Source organism: Curcuma longa, chromosome 3, assembly GCF_044706935.1.
Source record: "Curcuma longa cultivar G26 ecotype Majalengka, Jawa Barat chromosome 3, ITB_CL_G26_1.1, whole genome shotgun sequence".
Taxonomy (NCBI): Eukaryota; Viridiplantae; Streptophyta; class Magnoliopsida; order Zingiberales; family Zingiberaceae; genus Curcuma; species Curcuma longa.
The window spans coordinates 5,284,441-5,303,960 of record NC_133863.1 but is presented as its reverse complement, the minus strand read 5'-3'; the positions used below and the strand labels follow the sequence as shown (position 1 = coordinate 5,303,960).

At 37.0% G+C, this 19,520-nt stretch overlaps 2 protein-coding genes across 3 annotated transcripts; one reads left to right on the top strand and one right to left on the bottom strand.

The window, feature by feature from the left end:
• Nucleotides 1–1,727: 1,727 nt before the first annotated feature.
• LOC141823129 (beta-glucosidase 6-like) lies at nt 1,728–4,397 on the bottom strand. The gene is made up of 13 exons (XM_074710396.1): nt 4,224–4,397; nt 4,059–4,125; nt 3,868–3,926; nt 3,707–3,782; nt 3,481–3,552; nt 3,279–3,366; nt 2,941–3,196; nt 2,737–2,852; nt 2,427–2,650; nt 2,318–2,349; nt 2,149–2,251; nt 1,977–2,085; nt 1,728–1,902 (listed from the first exon to the last, which is right to left on the bottom strand). Exons 1-13 carry the CDS (start codon nt 4,365–4,367, stop codon nt 1,728–1,730), a joined length of 1,521 nt encoding a protein of 506 aa, XP_074566497.1. The 5' UTR covers nt 4,368–4,397.
• Nucleotides 4,398–7,182: 2,785 nt separating this feature from the next.
• LOC141824083 (uncharacterized) lies at nt 7,183–18,500 on the top strand. 2 transcript variants are annotated; one of them, XM_074711317.1, is made up of 9 exons: nt 7,183–7,442; nt 8,600–8,635; nt 8,792–11,326; nt 11,439–11,521; nt 11,871–13,964; nt 14,075–14,123; nt 14,226–14,473; nt 14,643–14,747; nt 17,593–18,500. In XM_074711317.1, the coding sequence occupies exons 3-9, from the start codon at nt 9,131–9,133 to the stop codon at nt 17,816–17,818; spliced, it is 5,001 nt and encodes a 1,666-aa protein (XP_074567418.1). In that variant the 5' UTR covers nt 7,183–7,442; nt 8,600–8,635; nt 8,792–9,130; the 3' UTR covers nt 17,819–18,500. The 2 variants fall into 2 exon arrangements, with proteins under 2 accessions (XP_074567418.1, XP_074567417.1); XM_074711316.1 differs by lacking the exon at nt 8,600–8,635.
• The last annotated feature ends 1,020 nt before the right edge of the window (nt 18,501–19,520 follow it).

Below are 19,520 nucleotides of genomic sequence, written 5' to 3'. Positions count from 1 at the left end.
GGATAAGCCTTGGACGTCTACAAGATCGCTGGAGGCATTGTCACGGTGATCTGCTCTTAATCACCCTATCAAATGGGGGTGCGAGGGTATCGCTCCTTCCTAATTCGAGCGAACGAGAGAGGCGATCCTAGGGTTTCGAGGCGGGCGAAGCTATTTGGTGATCGAAGTTGGGGATGGCAGCATTCGGAGGGGAGGCGGTTACTCCCCTCGGGTCTCGCCTGTTTCCTATGGCGTAAGCACTCGATCGATCAATGATAGCTCCTTATTGTCGATTGTTTTGATCTGTTTTCTGTTGATGAATATGGCGACCTGAATGTTCCAGAGCCTTTATTATTATTATTATTATTATTATTATTATTTGCTCTGATCTAAAATGATACCTAATCTGTTTTCTGTCACAATGCTCATTTGGATCAAAACACGAAAGTTATTCCTACGAATGCTAAAATGAACGAATTGCCAAAATTAGTGTCTCTTATCCTTGTTTTGCTCAAAAGATTCATGTTTCGGGACTGGAGCTGTTTGATCTTTATGTTTTCAAGAAATTTCTTTATACTGTTCTGCTTATGATTGCCATTTATGCGGTGGAACACCTAGCTATGTTTTTCCTAGTCAAGGAAAGCAACATCTCGCTTCTCAGACATGTTTGGTTGTGGTATTGCAATGCATAACAGTTTCTATATTTCACTAATCAATTCGGGTAGTTGCTTGCGTCTCCTTGATTCCATTTGGTCAGTTCCAAGACATTTGTAGCGTAAGATCTCTGATAATTAGTGTAATTTTCTTTCTTGGATCACGGAACAATTTGTAGCTAATATGAAAATTTTCGTTCTTCTGCTAGGGTGATTCTCATTTATTGAGGCTATGCATTTTTTTTCCAAATCAGGGAAAGGTAATACCTTGCTTCCTAGAAATGTTAAATTATGGTATTGTAATATATAACACTTTCTATATTCACCAATCAATGGCTGGTCTTGCAAATCTATGGGTAGTTACTTGTGTCTTCTTGATTTCATTTGGTCGATTCCAAGGCATTTGTACCGTAAGAACTCTGGTAATCACTGCTATTTTCTTTCTTTGATCATGGAACAATTTGTAGCTAATATGAAAATCTTCATTCTTCTGCTTGGGTGATTCTCATTTATTGAGGCTATGATTTTTGTTTTACTGATGAAAATTAAAGTGTCAACTATTGATTAGTAAATGTGTTTTTATCAAAAGCATTGGTAATTTGGAATTACATAATTAGAGCTTTTTGAACTAGTATTTTGGTCATATGAAACATTAAACTATTAACTCCTTTGTGAATAAACAGTGAACTTGGACTAATGGGCTCACATTCAATTTCAACTCAAGCGGGTGTGTAGTTTGTTGATTACTCTGTTCTTCACTAAGCATTAGAACTTAGCTCGTGCATTTGGAGGATCAATTGCTACATCACCCATCAGCAGTCAGAAGTCAGATGAAGAGTGTTAAGAACATTCAGAAGAATACGAAAGCAATAAAAATGATGGCAGAATCAAAACTTTGAGGTGCGCATAACAATTGCAAAATATATCTGATTGAGCTTCATGAAATAAGTGATTACGAATTCAGTGAGAATTTATTTCAAGCCAATAACGAAGTCTACTGTTTAGTAATCTCAACAAATAATCACCATACATGCTTTCTATTTTTGTTTTTTCCCTCTCCATAATTCCATCTTACCATGAATTCAATATTTCATATCATCCAGTTCTCAGTAAGTTCTTGAACCAAAGTGCAGAGCTTTTTGGGTACCTCTTAAGCCTGTCTTTGTAATCCACAAAGTACAAACCAAATCTCGAAGTGTACCCTGAAGTCCATTCCCAATTGTCAAGCAGAGACCACACGAAGTAACCCTGCACATTGCAGCCATCTTCTCTGCAATGCCAAGTTCAAAACAAATCGAATTACCAAGTTGGAAAGGTAATCAGAACTAGGGGCTAAAGATTAACCTTATTGAGGCTGCCAAGTTGGAAAGGTAATCGCTATGGTATTTGATCCTCTTCTTATCCTTAAGAGCATGCTTAGTGGAGATGAATTGGTTGTTGAAATCATCCATTCCTTCGTATACTCAGTTTAATACTTAGTTTGCATGAATTGAATAGTGAATCTAAAATTGCTTACCATTCTCTGTAATGATCACCAAAGGATTGCCATATTTATCTTTGATGTAGTTCATCAGGCTTCTGATCCCTTGGGGTACAATATATAGCCATATCGAAAATGCCTACATTGCAAGGTAAATATTTGGTAAAAAATAAACAAAAAGGAATTAAAGAAAAAAATAGAGTACCTTGTCTCCAATTGCCTTCCAACCCTTGAAGGCTATATGGATCATGAAGAAAGAAGTACAGTGAGTTATTTTCTTTTGCTAAAAAGAAGAAGAAAATATTTTGACATACGAAGTGTTATAGCACCAGAATCTGCCAAAGCATCGTTAAGCAAGAACTGAGCTAAGTTTGTAGAGTTGTGCTTTGCGTAATATGTGGTATAATGATTTACTCCCACAAAATCAAGGGACCCCTTAACAAGGGCACCTTCAGCTTCTGAAAACTTTGGCAGCCTTTCTCCTACTCTAGTCCTCATGGAACTCGGGTAGTCCCCAAAGAACAATGGATCCATGAACCTGCCATTTGATTCCAATATATTCAGAGCTCAAAATCTATCTATCTATCTATCTATACATGTATGTATAGAATGAAACTTTCTTACCATCCAAACTGAAAATCTTGTGCTCTTTGTGCTGCGTCTTTATCGTCAGCTGACTCTGTCATCGGTTCAAACCACATGACATTGAATGCTATGCCAATTGAACCTTGTTGAGTTTTCTTTTAAAGGAGTAGTTTTTATTAGTTTCAGCAGATAAACAAATCTGTAAAAGAACTAATGGTATTTTTGTGAGATATATATGTGTACCTGATACTTTCTTCTGTAAATGTCAGACACAATTGCATGGGATAAAAGAACATTATGAGCAACAATGTAAGGCTCACTGGCTGAGTTTCCTGCCTTGCACAGTAAATGGAGGAGAGTGGAGCATCGACCGGGGGCATGAAGTCCAACATCGTAGCCTTGGATCGCGAATGAGTGAGGCTCGTTGAAGGTAATCCAGTGCTTGACTCGATCTCCAAACTCTTTAAAGCATGTCTCAGCATAGGTTGCAAAGTCCTCTCTGATTATGTAGTGAAATTCATACTAAATAGGAGAGCTCCTGATTATTCTAGGCATATTGTAAGTCTATAAAATATGATTACATGATTCGACGATCGAGCCAGCCGTTGTATCTATCCTCTAGAGCCTGAGGAAGATCCCAGTGGTACAGTGTAACATAGGGTTGAATTCCTGCAATAACAGCAACAATCTGTGTTCTGTTTTTGTTTTCAAAATGACTGAAATAGTCTCTTTTCTTGATTTAGATGATTGAGATAGTTAATGTTGTCAAACCAAGCAACCAACCTTTGGTAAGCAATGCATCGATCACTTCATTGTAATGGTCAATCCCTGCCTGATTAACTTCTCCACCACCATCTGCAAAACCAGGAAGAACATATCTGAAGCAAATTTGTTGTAAATTTAAAATAAATTTTAGGAACTTCTTCCATTTTCCTTGAAGTAAAACCATTGAATTTCATGTTTTTCAATGAAAAGAAAACTATGTAATCATCCATATAAGGATAAATACCAGGAAATATGCGCGACCAGGCGATTGAAAACCTAAAAGCATCCATTCCAGTGTCTTCCATAAGTTGTATATCATCCTACAGAAAAAAAAAAACTAAGACTTCAGAATTATGAATACTACTGTTTTTTTTTACTTTCTTTAAAAATAAAAATAAAAATTACATGAAACAGATGGTAATGATCAACAGCAACATCTGCATTGCTAAAATCAATCACCTTCCCTGCAAATCTCAAGGTGATGAGTTGTGAAGGCTCCACATAATATTTCTTTTTTTCTTAAACTTGTAAAACTAATAATAATCATTTTTTTCCAAAAAATTTGCATTTAATTGCCAATTAATGTAGTACCATACCGAAAGAGTGAGCAAACTTGTCCCAAATTGTTTTCCCTCTACCATCTTCCTCCACTGCTCCTTCATACTGAAAGGATCTCAATTTTCTTTTAAAGAAAAAAAAAAAAGGAGAACTTGAAGAATTCAATACAGAAATTGTTTAGCTTGATCAAAGAAAATAATCACCTGATAAGATGAGGAGGCAGTGCCGAAGACAAACCCTTTCGGAAAGCTCCCTCTGCTTAGCTCTTGTTTCTGTGCCAAAGATTCAACCATCCAAAGAACCACCAAGAGAGTCTCGAGAACCAAAATCAACTTCATCAGAAACATATTTATCCAGGAAACCAAAATGATCGATGATTGTGTATGAGTTATCTTAAATCAGAATGCAGCTTTTCTTGATATAGGAAAGCCATAGCAAGAGATAAGTACTCTTGTCATCATGCTTGCATGTAGTTTTAAGACAAAGTCTTGCGTTCTGGCAAAGCATTCACAGAAACAAGAGCAAGTTGGTGTTTTGAGTCTTTAAGTTTTTGCCTTCAAATGGCCCCCATCTGTTTCTTGTATCCTTAGCTTTTCTAGATGACAGTCCAAAAGGTTAAACTTATAAACCACATTTTCTTGTTTTAAGAATTAAATTTAATCTAATTACTAGATTATAACCAATAGATTTGCATCTCATTTATTTTCATTTTTATTCTTCTTGTGCATGATTAATGTTTGGCATAGACAAACTAATAAACTAGTTGGATTTTCATTTTGGCAAAGGAATTCGTTTTAATTATTGGAATAAATTAACCATCATGTGGTTTTGTGCATGCCACTATTTTATAACATTTTTCAGTCAAAAAAGCAAAGTTTTCAAACATGGAATGGAATAAATTTTATTAAAAAAAATACAACCGGTTTAAAGGGAATGGATATGTACTACCCTTCACACATGTGCCGGACTAGATTAATCTTTCACCTTTACTACACGGAATTTAACTACCTTTCCTAAGAAATAAATTAATTAATAAAATATTAATGAACTATCAACATTTTCATATTATTAATATGATTGTTAAATATGTCAAATGGATATGTTTTAGCCAAGGGTTAGCGAAAGATTAATTCAATATTGTTCTAAGTAGTTTTTCTCCTTAGTCCATCCTAATTAATGCTGATCCACTAATTTGATCTCTTATTAATTGATAAATTATAATTAATGTGTCTCATATAATTTCAAGTAATTTTTCCTTCTAATTCATTCCTTAAAAAGATCTTTTTATCTCAGTAGATTGAGCATTATATTGAAAACTTGATATGAATGAGATATCTAAGCCACCTTTAGGAAAGCACAATAGAAAATCTTCAATGAGAAAGCACAATTGATAGTTTGTTTTAACATTAAATGAAGAAGGAGAAGAATAGAAAGATGAGCAAAAAGAACAGTGAACTAAATGCATCATCATCCTTCACTTTCTTCCCAATTTAATATTCTCATTAAAATAGCACAGTCTCCAACATGATTGGAGTTAATTAACTTCTATATATCATGCCACCCCACATGTCCCCTTCACTCACTGTCTCATCATTCCATCCTTTTCTAACACCAACAGGAGTCGAGGAATTCAGTGGATAACAAGTTGCAGCCAATATTGCATCATCCTTGCAGTATCTCCCTTTTGGCTCCATTGTACAACAACAATAAAAGACAAGCTTAACTTTTGGCCCTTTAGCACTGACATCAATGCCAAATCATCCTTGTTGTTGAGCTGTGCTAGCCTTTTAAGGTACCCCCAGAACATTCCACTGAGATCATTAAATATTGGATTCTGTCAAGCAAAGGCCTTGGCAGATACTTTGTCACCATTTTGGACCAATGCATGCACTGTGTGCAACCTTAAAATTTGCCTTTAGAGATAGGGAGCTCAGTTTGGGCTCTCTTTCTTGTCTTGTGGCTTTCTGTGCCATGCCATTGTCAGGTTTGCTGCATGCTGTCAATTGTTTCTAGTGGGAATTAGCAGTCACAGTAAATGAAGTTGCAACTTGCAGTTGTGGACTAACATTTAGTGTTTGGAAGTTGCTGCAGTGGAAGGAAGAAATAGTATGAATTTCCCATCAAAGTGAGTGGCAAAATTAAATCATAGGTCACTCTCCATTGATCACTTGAATGAACTTTATAAGTATATATATCCTTGTCACTTTATATGATTTGACAATGTCAACCTTTGGGGACCATTCTCATATATGCTTCAATGGCTTATTACTATAACTCCCCTCGAAAATGATTTAAGTCAACTCAGTCACTTTTAGGACTTGAAAGGGGCAATCAAATTCAAGCAATGAAGTGAGAGAATTGATGAGTGGTCCAATTGCCATCTGTTTCAGTGTCCATATATATTTATATGCATGTGGAATGAACTCTTCTTATTAGAAACCATGATCATAGACTATTAGTCTCAGTATTAGATTATTAGTGTGATCGATCTCCTTTTTGGCTCCATGATAGAAAAGACAAGAGGAGGAGGGACCTTTTGCCATCGAACTTTTAAGGCATTCTACAAGAACATGCAGTGTGGTACGTAAATGCATGCATATGCTAGCAAAGTTCAGTTCATTGGGCAATTATATATATATGCTAGCACAGTGTTACTTCAATTATGGACAATTAATGTGATAATTGTGTTTCTAATAAACTACTCACTTAACTAGATCTTATTTATTATCCTTCCTAATAAATTATATCCTGAGATATGATTAACAGCGAGAAAACTATAGAATGTTGTTGCCATTCTGACAACTCAACTGCCATAACTAATTCGTACGGAACTCATCTATCTATGTTCCTTACCTTCCACGTCATCTTCAGAATACACAAATATACTCGTATACGAAAGAACCAGCCCCAATTCGACGATTCCCGCCAATCTCCCGATTAAATCTCCCGTCGGACGCTCTAGATCCGCGGGCACTGCCTCCGCCGACAAACCAACGGATGAGATGCGCCGTAACTTTTTGAGCTGAAGGATGAGCCGTGCTCCCCGCTCGGACGCTTGACCACCCGGCTCGTCGTCCGAACCAGGAGCTTCGGTACCGAGCCGGGGTCTTCTTCCCCTCGCCCCTTCTTTGGAAAATTCACAAAACATCCCCCCCTTCTCTCTCTCTTATCTTTTTCGCCAAAAAAAAAAAGAAATCCTTTTCTCGCACGGAGCAATGGAGAGACTGAAGAGAGAGGGGACAAAGTCCAGGATCGCCGCGCCGTTGTTGATCGTGGGACGCTAACCCTAGCGCCCGAGGGAGCTGCTCAGGAACCCTAACCCTAGCTCGAGGACAATCGAGTTCGTCGCTATTTCCAATCTGTGCCAGCTTACCTAGCTTTCCGCCACGGATAGATCCGTCGATCTGCGGCCGTGTGCTACGGTTGGTGCCTGATTCTCCTTCCCCTGGGTTTCTTTGTGCTGATTTTTCTTGGATTTTCCGGTTATGCGTGGCAATTCCACTCGTTTGTCCCCAATTTGATGCGGGAAACATACGTTAACTGGGGTTCCTTTCCTTTTCGCTGGAGCCGGGTGTCCGTTTGAAATGCTGGGAGTTGGGTGTGTGGTGTTGTTATTCCGTGGTTATTGAGCGGATTTTGGCATTTTTGCTCCTTCCGGTATCATTTCTAGGCAAGATAGAGGATTCCGATTTCTTGGTTTCTTTATGTTGCAATTAAGGCTTTTATTATCTTCTTACCTTTTTGGACTATTTTACCTACTTGGAGCTAGGAAATATTAGATTCTCCTTTGAGATCAAAGGCGTGGCAAAATTTAGAACTGGTTCATAAATTAAATTCTTTACTTACCATATTTATCATTTGGTTGCTTGCTTAACTTATTTACTCCATCCTTCTTTAGGCCGAATTATTTGTAGAAAAGGAAGCTGGCCTTTTATTATGTTAATGAACAAGCAAAAGAAATGTGCTAACTCTCTAATGTATAGACAAAAGGCGTTTCTTGAACTCTTACCACTTGATTCTGGAATAGTGATATGGTGCACCTAAGGGGACATATATCAGTCACAGTGTATCTTCATTGCTTCATGTTTACTCTGACCATCCACATGTTTCAGTGATATACTCAACTTCACTTGTGCTTCAAATGTTATTTGTTTAAATGATTTCATTGGAAACATGACATTTAGTTTAAAGACTTAGCTAATTTGTATAGAATACATAAACTTTCACACTCCAAGAGAGCTTCTGACTCTAATGCTGCTTGGATATAATTAAAAACCACAAACCGAGTTGTTTATTCAGTGATTAAAAAGTTTTGCGTTGGTTGCACCTTATCATTTAGTGTTTTGGTGCTTTTAATAGTTTAAGCCACACTTCATTTATAAACACGAGAAACATGTCTGTTTCAGAGTTCTTTTTTCTTCTTTTCCCCCTCTTTTTTAATTTTGATATATTTGAGTCCCTTGTTCCTGTATTTATTATGGTACTATCAGTCAATCAGGCTACTACATGGAAAGGGATTGGTAGGAACTTAGTTCATCAAGGCAGCAATAATTTGTAGTTTTTTATTCTGGTTTTGTAGGATGAATGTCGTTCTTGCACTGAAGTTTTAGAGAAGGTATACCATGCCTATGTTTTGAGGAAGAAACATGACTGTGTTATACTCCATCAAGAGCACATAAAATTTGGAGGATTTAACAATTCATTCTCAGAATTTGTAAATATTGCTATCAATTTTTCCATAACATCTCTCCCTATCTTTGATTTTAAGCAGGTTTGTAAAAAAATGGAGGGTCCATGATCACAAGGCACTGTTGTTTAAATCTCCGGAAGATTCTTATGCTTAATATCTTTTACTTTTGAGATTTGTGGACATTCTGAGAGAGAAAGTATAAGCAATTCATTCTTGTGAAAACTCATTCAAAGCTTTCCTCGAGTGGAATTGATGTTTTGCTGTCTATGAGAGTCTGGAAGATAGCAGTTCAATCCCATCGACTTTTTTAAAAACACTAGGTTCTGGACTTCTAACAGTTTCCTAGTGATATATCAGTGGTTCCTAGGAGTTAACTGCATTAAGTGACACTTCATAATTCCCAATACCATCTTTAGCATTATGCAACTTCGGCAACAACAACTATTGTACAGACAGTTCCAAGAGCAGAGACAGCAGCAACTTCAGCAGTTAGATCAAGAAACAAGACAACTCATTTCGCATAGCCAATCATCTGTTCTAGGAAAACCTGCAACAAGAGATCAATTACCTGCAACACTAAATGACATGCCTATTAATGATGCACATAACTATATGTGGTCGAATAATTTTATGGGGGATGTCTCCAACTTACCCATTAACTCTCAGATGTTTATTCCTGGCAACATGAATTTGGCACAGTCAAATTACTCAACAGCTTTGCAGAACCTTGCTAATGGTAGTTTTATTCTGAATGACCAGAATCGGGCAATGCTATCTATGGGATTTATGCCACAGCAGAATGATCACTTTATTCATGGCATGCCTGTTTCTGGCACTGTAGACCAATACCCTCACTTTTTGGGAATATCTGGTAATTTCAACAACTTGATGACTGGACCTGATGCAACCCTTGCAGTGAAGTCATCATACCCATTTACTACAAACGATCAGCAATCAGCTGCTCAAGGTCGCTCACAGGATAAAATATTACTTTTGCAGAATCTCCAAGGCAGAAATACATTGGACAATCCTCCTATGCAAGTTCTTGGTAATGATGTTGCAGCTGGAAACTTTCTAGAAGCTAGCAATCTGCAATTCCATGATCAGTTTAGGGAACTCCAGTCTAGGCAAGAACAAGATGATACATTGGGCAATTTACATGGAAAGCCAGTATCAGCCATAGGGGATTCAAGAGATGCGGCTGGTCTAGATCCTATCGAACAGAAGCTGTTGTTTGGCACAGATGAAGATGATAATTGGGGTTTAATTGGGGGGTACCTTACATCTGGCATTGGTGGAGAGATGCATGGGCATCCTCTAGAAGTTGATCACTATGGCACATTGCCTTCCATACATAGTGGGAGCTGGAGTGCTCTTATGCAAGAGGCTGTTCAAGCATCTACTAGTGACAAAGGGGTCCAGGAAGAGTGGAGTGGCTTGAGTTCTCAGAATATGGAACCTGTAAGAGCACCTTTACGTGTTGCCAACGGGAAACAACCAACTGTATGGGTCAATGACAACTTACAGAACAAAGCTTCTATGACTGCCGAATCCTTTTCTTTATTCACTGACCCAAATGCAACCCCAAACTCCTTCATTGCCGGTAATAACAGTCGTCTTCTGAAGTCTGCTCACGAAGAAAACAATGTGCCATTAATTGAAGCTTCCTGTGTACCTTCGAGGTCATCCTTGCAAGGAATCAATGGCAAAGAGTTTTCAAGTAGTCAGAATCAAACCAAACTAGTAGAAAGTGATCTTAAAGATAAAATTCCTTTGCGTAGTGAAACGAGAACTGGGCAGAGCATTGAGCAGTGCCAGAGTAGGTCCAGGAACAATCAGTTAAAGTCACAGGACAATGGAAGTAGCTGGACTGGCCAAGAGAATTTGCAGTTATCCAATGCTCCAATTCTGCCTGTTAACAACCTAGGTGGCTGGAGTGCTAATCGTGCAATGGCATTTAGAGGTGACAGCACTTCAGATTATCATGAAATTCATGGTAATCATGCTAATCTGAGTTCTGGAACACAAGTCAAATCAGATATTGCTAGTCCTAAGATGCAATTTGAAGATTACTTAGCTGCTAATATGGGGTCGAACCCAAATTTCTTAAAATGGAACCAGAATATGCCCCAGCAGATTACTAGTGAACAGAAATCTGTTTTGGGGACAAAGTTTGTTGCTGACACATGTGGGAATTCTGAAGTTGACAAAGATGCCCAAGAAAATCAGAATCAGCCAAATCCAAAATTACAAAGTTGGGAGTTGTCAAGAATTCCTGCAACCGAAAGGCTGGGTCAAACCTTTGAGAGAGAAAAAGAGTGTGTGGCGGTTCTTTCAGGAAAAGGTTATGTTGGAGATGCATTGAAAGATATTGTTGCAAGTGGAGGTCTGAACTCTATTTGTCATGGTCAACATACTGTGGGACCTAACATGGTTCAGAACTCACTAGGTAATTTGAAGAATAATGCAGAGCCTTCGTCTGCATTCTATCACCAACTAAGCATGCAGGGTTTCTCCAACTCAGTTTGCAATAGATCAAATATAGATGAATCACTTAGTAGGCGGCCACATTTTGCTGGTCATGTTGTGAGCAGCAATCCTATGGATGCTACCGAGGTAATTTAGTCAGTCCTGGAACCACTTTAATTTCTACCCAAATCTTTATCTGAAGTTTAGATATTTAATTCCTGACTACTGTTCATATAATTAACTTTTTTGTAATCTGCAGAAGTTTGGATTGGGTCCCTCTAATAGTTCTTTTAATGGATCAACTCCTCAAAATGTGCAGCTTGAAACAATTTCTCAAGCAAGGTATGCTTTTTTATCACAAGCATATATTTATCTCCATCATGATACATGTTCCATGTGTTCCTATGTGCTAGACACGACCTGGCAAAATAGTCATCAATGCATACATCCCATACCTAATGGGATAGTTGGTAGGCTGATTAGGCTTTATTCTGTACTATAGTCTTATCAATAATTTCTAGGACAATGTGTGGACAAAATAGTCATCTATATTGCTTATTTGGTTTAGTCTTCACTTCTAGAACACCTAATATTGAATCTGTACTTTCGCATCTTTCTCGATCATTTTGTATTATGATCCATACATCAGGATCTTTCTAATCCTTGGGAATTGTTATTTAATTGATGGCAGCAATATGCTTGAGCTTCTCCATAAGGTTGATCAATCAAGAGATGGGAATTTTGTGAATGCTTCTGATAGATCTCCACAAGTTGCTGATGATGTTCCCGCCCCCAAACCTCATGTTGATTGGTATTCTAACTCCAGAGGATTTGGATTGCAGTTAGCCCCTCCATCTCCACAATTAGTATCAACCAAAAGCCCAATTTCTCAGAACCATATAAATGATCGTATGATTGTTGAATCAAGCCATCAAGGAGAGGCAAGTTATCAGGATCAGACACAGTCAAATTATACTTCTTTAGGCCGACCTTTGTCTCTTCTTCGTGAAGCATCTGAAACACAGAATTGGGATAAGATATCCAACTCATCTGGACAACAACAGATCAAACACTTGGAAGCAAATAAGTATTTTAACTCATCAGCGGCAACTGCTTCTGATTTTCCTTTGGTTCAAAAGCAGATGCAGGAGCAGTTAGTACTTCAACGACAAGACCATTCTGGTGCAAAACTTCACCTGGAACAGCATCCAGGACATCAGAATTCTAACACAAGCCAAGCTAATGTAGGTACACTCACTAAAAGTACTTCACTCATGAAGCAAGCACATGATTCTAATTATGTTGCTGTAGCAAACCAATCTGTTCAGTCATCCTTCTCTACTTTGCCTAGTAGAATTTCCACTTCAGGAGTTGCTTCCCATGCTGAAAATCATGGACCTGGTGATTCACAATCTTTCTCTGGGAAGGGAGATCACACAAAACCAACATTTGCAGGATTTTCTCAAATTACAAGTTCTGGCCACCAGTTACCTGCTTTGGACACGAGATCAGTTTCTCAATCTTCTATATCAGGTATGTCTCAGCAAGCTGGTGTCTCAACGATGCTGCACAATGTGTGGACAAATATATCAGTTCAACGTCAGGCCAGCATCAATCCTCTACTCACTCCTAATGTACTTCATTCCTTAATAAATCATGGAAGAGAGAGAATTTCATGGAGCATGCCAAAGTCTGGAGGTCAGATCAACAAGAAAGAAGGTCCTCATGAAGTTGGCACTAGTTCTAATTCGCAGAAAGATGAAAATGCAGCTCAAGTCAAGTTCTCAAATCTACTTGCAGACCAGATGGATGTTTCTAATGCAAAAAATGTGTTCCATGGGGAAGAAACAGTGCCAAAGCCTGCTTTTGATAGCGGCTCTACCTTTCCAGTTTCATCTCTGGTCCATCTGCATCAGCATGATGTTAACAAGGCTAATAATGAACAGCTTCCAGCTGTTAACCTGAAGGACTTGCATTCTCCTCCAACAACTGATATATCTTCTGGCAGTGTTATTGTCAGCCCTGGAGGCATATCAAAACCTTCAGATCATCAACCACAAAACTATTCCTTACTTCATCAAATACAGTCCCTGAAGGCTTCTGACTCTGATATAAACAAGTTAACAGGAAACATGCCGAGAGGAGCATCTTTGGGTTCCAATACTCAGATGAACTTGAATGTGAATCAGACATTTGATCACGGGCAGAATTCAATCTCCAAATATCCTGACATTAAAGTTGGAGCAACTTCTCAGATATTATATCCGTCAGATGCCAAAATGTTAAGCTTTGCGTCAAATGACAATGAAGAAAAAAATGTTAGCACATCAACAGCAGGGCAGGGCATCCTACAAACTCATATGCATCCCCTCAGTACAAGTTCAATAGCTACTGCATTAGGAGGTACTGACTGCACAGGAATTAGCCCTCAGATGGATTCCTGGGTTGAGCAGCATGCAACCTACCAAAACGGCACTATGGTTCCTCCCTATGATGCTCAAATGAGTGGAAAAGCTTCCACGCACCAGTATTTTCGAGAAGAAGTTCCTGCAAGGATGGAGGGTAGCACTTCAATTGATCAAAGACTCGAGAGCATTCAGTCTGGTGGTTATGAGCAAGGTGCTTTGTCCACCAAGATATCACCAAATGAATCATCGCCTTTATTGGTATCCGACACCATTTATCAACCTGCAATTTTAAGACCAAAGAAACGTAAAAGCGTGGCAGTGGATCTGCCTTGGCATAAGATTGTCACTGAGTGTCCACAAAGCTTGGAAAGCATCAGGTAGCTTTCTTATAGTGCTTCTTTAGTAATTTCCTACAGTGTATTTTCTTGTTCTAGGAGCATGATTGAGTTTGCATCAATCTGATAAATGTGGTATTTTCCCCATTTAGTATGGCAGATTTGGACTGGAATTTGGTTGCCAACAGATTAATAGAGAAGGTTTGTTCAGGAACCAATATGACATGTTTTAATCAATTTGTTGCATTTTTTCCTCCAGATCTTTTAGAGTGAGTTTCAGACTTGTTATTTTCTATTGAGTAGGTAGATGATGATGCTGAAGCTCTAGAAGATGACCCATTGATTCCTAACTCACGAAGAAGGCTTATCCAGACAACTCAGTTGATGCATCAACTAGTTCCAGCTGTACCATCTGCATTGCTTAAAGAAGAGGCAGCTTCAGCCTATGAAAGTGTGTCCTTTGCTGTTGCTAAATCAGTACTTGCACATGCATGCAACCTTGTTTCTTTGACAAGAAGTGATTCACATGAGCCTGTGGGAAATGAAAATATGTAAGTACCAAATTTAAATTTGTTCAAGACCTTGCCATATGATATTAAGTTGTCGACCAAAGTCCAGCATGCCACTATTATGTTTTTATTGGTGCCATGTTGCCTGCTGGTTATCCTTTGTTTATTTTTAATACTGAAATTTCTGATATTATTTTTCTCGATTCTCTAGGACACTTGATGACCTTAGGATTTCAAAGGTGGGAGATGACACTTACTCAAAGTTGGTGGAGAATTTCATTGGTAGATCCAAGAAACTAGGTGCAAATTTCTCAAGGTGTGTACTAAATATTAATTTTTATGGACTTTATTTTCATCATAACTATATTTTACCATTTTATTCAAGTTTGTCCTGAAATTTGCATAACTTATTATGTGTTTAATCATGGTGTTACCTAAGCAACAGTTAATAGTTAATGTACAAGCAGTAAAAAAAAAATAGTACATTATGAACGATTACAGCACGATTATGGCTTTGGATTGTTTTGACAACTGGCATTTCTGTTCTGCAGCAGACTATAACTTGAGTTTGGCAGTTGCTTTGTTTTATAATAACATCTGATGAAAGTTTTATGATTTGATTTCATGGGCAATGATTGTGAGTGCAAACTTATTTCACAGTAGTAGAAGCCATCTAGTCTAAGCAAACTTGCTTGTGCTCAAGTTCTTACAGTAATGAGATTTAAGATTAGAATGTCACTATTGGTATACAAGTAGTCAGAACATTTTTTTCACCACTCTTTATTTTTGTAGAAGTTTGATTCTTCCATATTAATGTGGAATTGCTCATATCTTTTCCTATAGGTGTTTCTTGAGTATCAGTTAGGGCACTCTTTAACATCAGTTATCTAACTAGATCTATAAAACTTGATTTCTTTTTGTTAGGTGCACTACTTTTGCCCTGTACATAGCTCGTTTTTCTTATTAATGCTTATTTTGCTTTTTTACTGACATTGGTATTTAAGTTATGCTGCCAGAAGAGAACTTGTATTAAATTTTTTATATGAATATAATTCTATTCAAGTCCAATTTCCTTGACAAGAAAGCAAAATTTAAGGAAATTTTTGTTGTTGGTAATAATAGGCTATAATATTCCTACATCTCTAAAATATTTACATTCTTTGGAGTAATGTATGCTTACATTCTTCCATCTATCCTCTAAAATGTTTATGTCCCAATTGTGGAATGACTATGTATTTCCTTCTCCTTTTTTCTTAAGCTTAAATATTGCCAGCATCATATTTTATTTTTTATCCGTCTTGCACATCTCGTATGCATGATTTAAGATGAGACTAAGCTTTGATATTTAGTTTTTTTGTTTACCCCTTAGTACCTGTGTCAAATACTAGCACTGTAGTTACATAATGCAAAACTTTTTGGAAACAACCATATCAAGCACTTAAATCCACTTCCGCACTCAAGTTAGAGTAACACTGATATTTGGTATTATTTGTCCCTTCCGGCAGTCAATGTCTCTCCTAATATCTCCTCCCTCTGTCATAGTAAAATGACCAAAGACTAGTCACTTGACATCTCTCCTCTCGAATAGATGTTTGAATCCTAGTACCATTTTGCCTGCACACATTTTCAGTAGACTCTGTCAATTATAACCTAAAAATTAAACTAGTTTTAATTTTATTCAAGTTTCTTCTCTAACATCTTCTTGTTGTCTGTACAATACTATTTGATATCAGACATTACTGTCTCTCTCTATATATTCCTAGTTGCAATAGTACATATTCAGTTTATCTTTCACTGCAATCCTTCACCCATTTGTACACTTCAGATTCTTATAGTACCTTGAATTTGAGGGTAAGTTCATGAAGATCATGTCGTCTTTTGAATATCATTATCAACAATGCCTTTGAAGATCATTACCTATTCTTTCGAACATATTTCCTTTGGAGATCGGCATTAACTTTGTCCAATTTTCAAGTCTTCATAAGATTAGTCTAGAATGTCAGCACCAAATTTCTCATGTACGCTTGTATTGAGTTTTCATACTTATTTAACAAGCAGGTATAGAGATATTTATGCTTCAAATTGAGGGGAATGTTTGAAATGTGACTATATTTTCTTTTTTAGTTCATTAGTGATAATATTGTTGGAAATAATTTTACAACTGATTCAACTAATCAAGTTAACAAATGAAACTATGCCAATTATCAATAGCATGGTTCTTAAAAGCTGTCTAAGTGGCCCCCTAGGTCGAAATAGAAGGTGACCGCTTCACAACGGTCCTTATGGGTGCTTGTTTCAAAAAGTGGCCTGCCTAGGTTGTCATGCCTCAGAGTGTAATTCCCACTTTACAGGAGGTACCTCAATGTGATAAAAGGGAACTAAGAGCCATGCAATAAATTACCAACTTCAGATAATCAAGACCTTCAACAAACTATATTATTTTCTAGAAATACAATGAAACTCTATAGTGTAAAAATGTCATATGGACAGAATAAAAGAATACAACCAAATAAAAACAAAACCAGAGATGAGCAGGTCAGAGCATCTCAAGTACTACTTGAAATCAATTATAGTCTCAAAAGGGTACCTTAAAATGTAAGTACAAATTTACTTAGTGGATAATCAAGGAAAATGTGCATATTTTAATTTAGATTAAGAGATTAAGAAAATATTAGGTAAGTCATAATTTTATATTACAATTTTAAATTATTCTTCGAGTTCTTTAATTTTTATGTATACATATTTAGTTAACTATTTTTATTTCTTTTCTTTCAATTTTTTATCAACATTTACGATCGCTATTGTTACTCTCCATTATTTTTTTTTATCATATGTTAATATAATTTTAATTATGATAATTTAACTACCAACTATAAATCCATCACCAATACTACATCTCTGATAAATACATATCAATAAATTTATTAAAAAAGTGAATCACTGAAAGCAGTGTCTGATGTGGGCTCAAGCCTTCACAGGTGATTTACGATTATAGTGTCCTCTTAGATTGGATTGAATCTCTGTGGTGATGCTTCTTTTGGAAGTTAGATTGGTTTTTCAAGTCTTCTTACTGTTGAATATCAAGTATTTGCTGTCTCGAATTTCTGCACATATTTAGGTTGCTTAATTTTGTCTTTTGCCATTTGACAAATATATTGCAGGTTAGAGACTGGCACCTCCTTATTAGAACTGCGGATGGAATGCCAAGAATTGGAAAGGTTCTCCATTGTCAATCGATTAGGCAAGTTTCATGGTAGAACTCATGCCGATCTAGTTGAAGTTTCTGCAGCCAGAGCAGTTCATCACAGAACCTTTGTGCAGAGACAGATTACTGCAATTTCCATGCCAGCAAATCTTCCAGAAGGGGTCATGAGTTTGTCACTTTAGATCCTTGATCATTTTTCCACTAGTCTAAACTGCCACTGGTCCGTATCAATTTTTGGTGGCCATTTAAATACTCCTCCAGAGGTAAGCTTAAGAGAGTACAAACAACATACATTGATGAACAAAGACAGTTGAACAAGAATCAAAGGGTAGTAGCGTCATCATGATGTTGATACAACCAACCTCATAGGGGTTTATGGCTATTGAATCCCACCCACTGTTATCGTCCAATCTTTCGTGAAGTATAAAGTATAGATCTTTGTATATCATTGAAGATGAAGAAAGTTAGGCCTTGCTTCCTTTTTCAAGCAGGGGAGAGTTAGTATGGTCGCTTATTTCTCAATTCAAATGAACTTGAATATTAGGATTCCCTCTTTGCTTGCCAGAGTAAAAAATTCATTACTTGAGCTTTACAATTGGCAGCTAAAGTCTTATGATGTAACAATGATTTCAGCAACAATGTGTTGTGTATCTTGTTCAGATAGTTCATTCGAATTGGTTGCTGATCATTCAGTTGATTGATGCAAATTCTGTAATCTAAAAGGTTCTGTTTGGGATCAAGTTCACGAGGAATGTAACTCCAATGCAACATTAGGCCTTATCCCTTGTGCAAATGCAGTTTACAAACGCTCTCGACTCTGACCGTGTACTAGGAGAGTGAATGTTTTTCTTTTAATCAGTTCAATTGAGGTTACAAGAAAGTAATTCGTAAAATTTCCAGTTTGGGTTTTTGAAATTGCTCAACTTCATAAATATTAAATTATTCATGATGAATTTTGATGATAAATGCTATCATCAAAAACATTTCAGTTCTATGAGATTTCAGACAATGCAAGGAACAAAACCAATACATGCTTGTTGATGCTTCAGATTATGACTGAATCATTTCAGTTGAAGTATTCTTTAGAATCGTTGGCCCAATCTTACCCAGCTAAAAACATGGACTTTTGTTTTTGTGTTTCTGTAACTAGAAATTGCCATTCATAATCTTTTAAATCCATAATAGATGCCCAAAAATGAACTCAAATGTCCAAAGCACCAAATTTGTTTGCATATCATCATTCCAATACATGCTGGTAATGAGACGGATCAGAAACATCATCCATAGGCAGATCTAAAACCAAGGATTTACCTCCATCTAAATAAATAGTTCGATCATTTGCAGTAGATCTAAGTGTTGCATGCTGCGACACAAATCATTTGCAGGATGTCAAAGCCCTTTGCAGCTTTAATTACTCATCTGCAGCATCTCAATGAAGCAAGAGTGCCAAGATTCTCAACAAGTACAAACAAATGCACGGATTAATTTAGATATCATCTGATGTTTTCTACTGGAAGTAAGAATATCTTATGAAGACAGACAAATTGCGTCAAGAAAGAAGTTATAAAGAAACTCAATTTTCTCAACTAGGCAAATTAAAAGATAACAAAATAGTTTTTTGGCGATCATAAACAAAAACTAGTTTTGTGCTAAGCTGTTGAGAAAAATTCAAATAATACGTTCAGCAATGGTCCAAGAAAGATACCAGAATGATTACATTTAGCTACTATGATGAATAGCAAGACCAAACAACAGTTGGACAAAATCTCATGATATTGACATTATCCAGACAACTTTCTTGGTTGGAATTTTGTTTACCATATCCCTTCTCTACTCTAGGAGATTATTTTAAGACACGTACTAAAATTGGCAGCATGAACAGTT

Excerpts from the sequence above, each read along its gene's own strand:
- LOC141823129 (XM_074710396.1), bottom strand. The coding sequence starts at position 4,367 with ATGTTTCTGATGAAGTTGATTTTGGTTCTCGAGACTCTCTTGGTGGTT. Across the intron at positions 2,651-2,736 it reads CAAGATTTTCAGTTTGGATG|GTTCATGGATCCATTGTTCT; the intron begins GTAAGAAAGTTT and ends ATCAAATGGCAG. Across the intron at positions 1,903-1,976 it reads AACTTGGCAGCCTCAATAAG|AGAAGATGGCTGCAATGTGC; the intron begins GTTAATCTTTAG and ends TTGGCATTGCAG.
- LOC141824083 (XM_074711316.1), top strand. The coding sequence starts at position 9,131 with ATGCAACTTCGGCAACAACAACTATTGTACAGACAGTTCCAAGAGCAG. Across the intron at positions 11,327-11,438 it reads ATCCTATGGATGCTACCGAG|AAGTTTGGATTGGGTCCCTC; the intron begins GTAATTTAGTCA and ends TGTAATCTGCAG. Across the intron at positions 14,748-17,592 it reads CTAGGTGCAAATTTCTCAAG|GTTAGAGACTGGCACCTCCT; the intron begins GTGTGTACTAAA and ends AATATATTGCAG.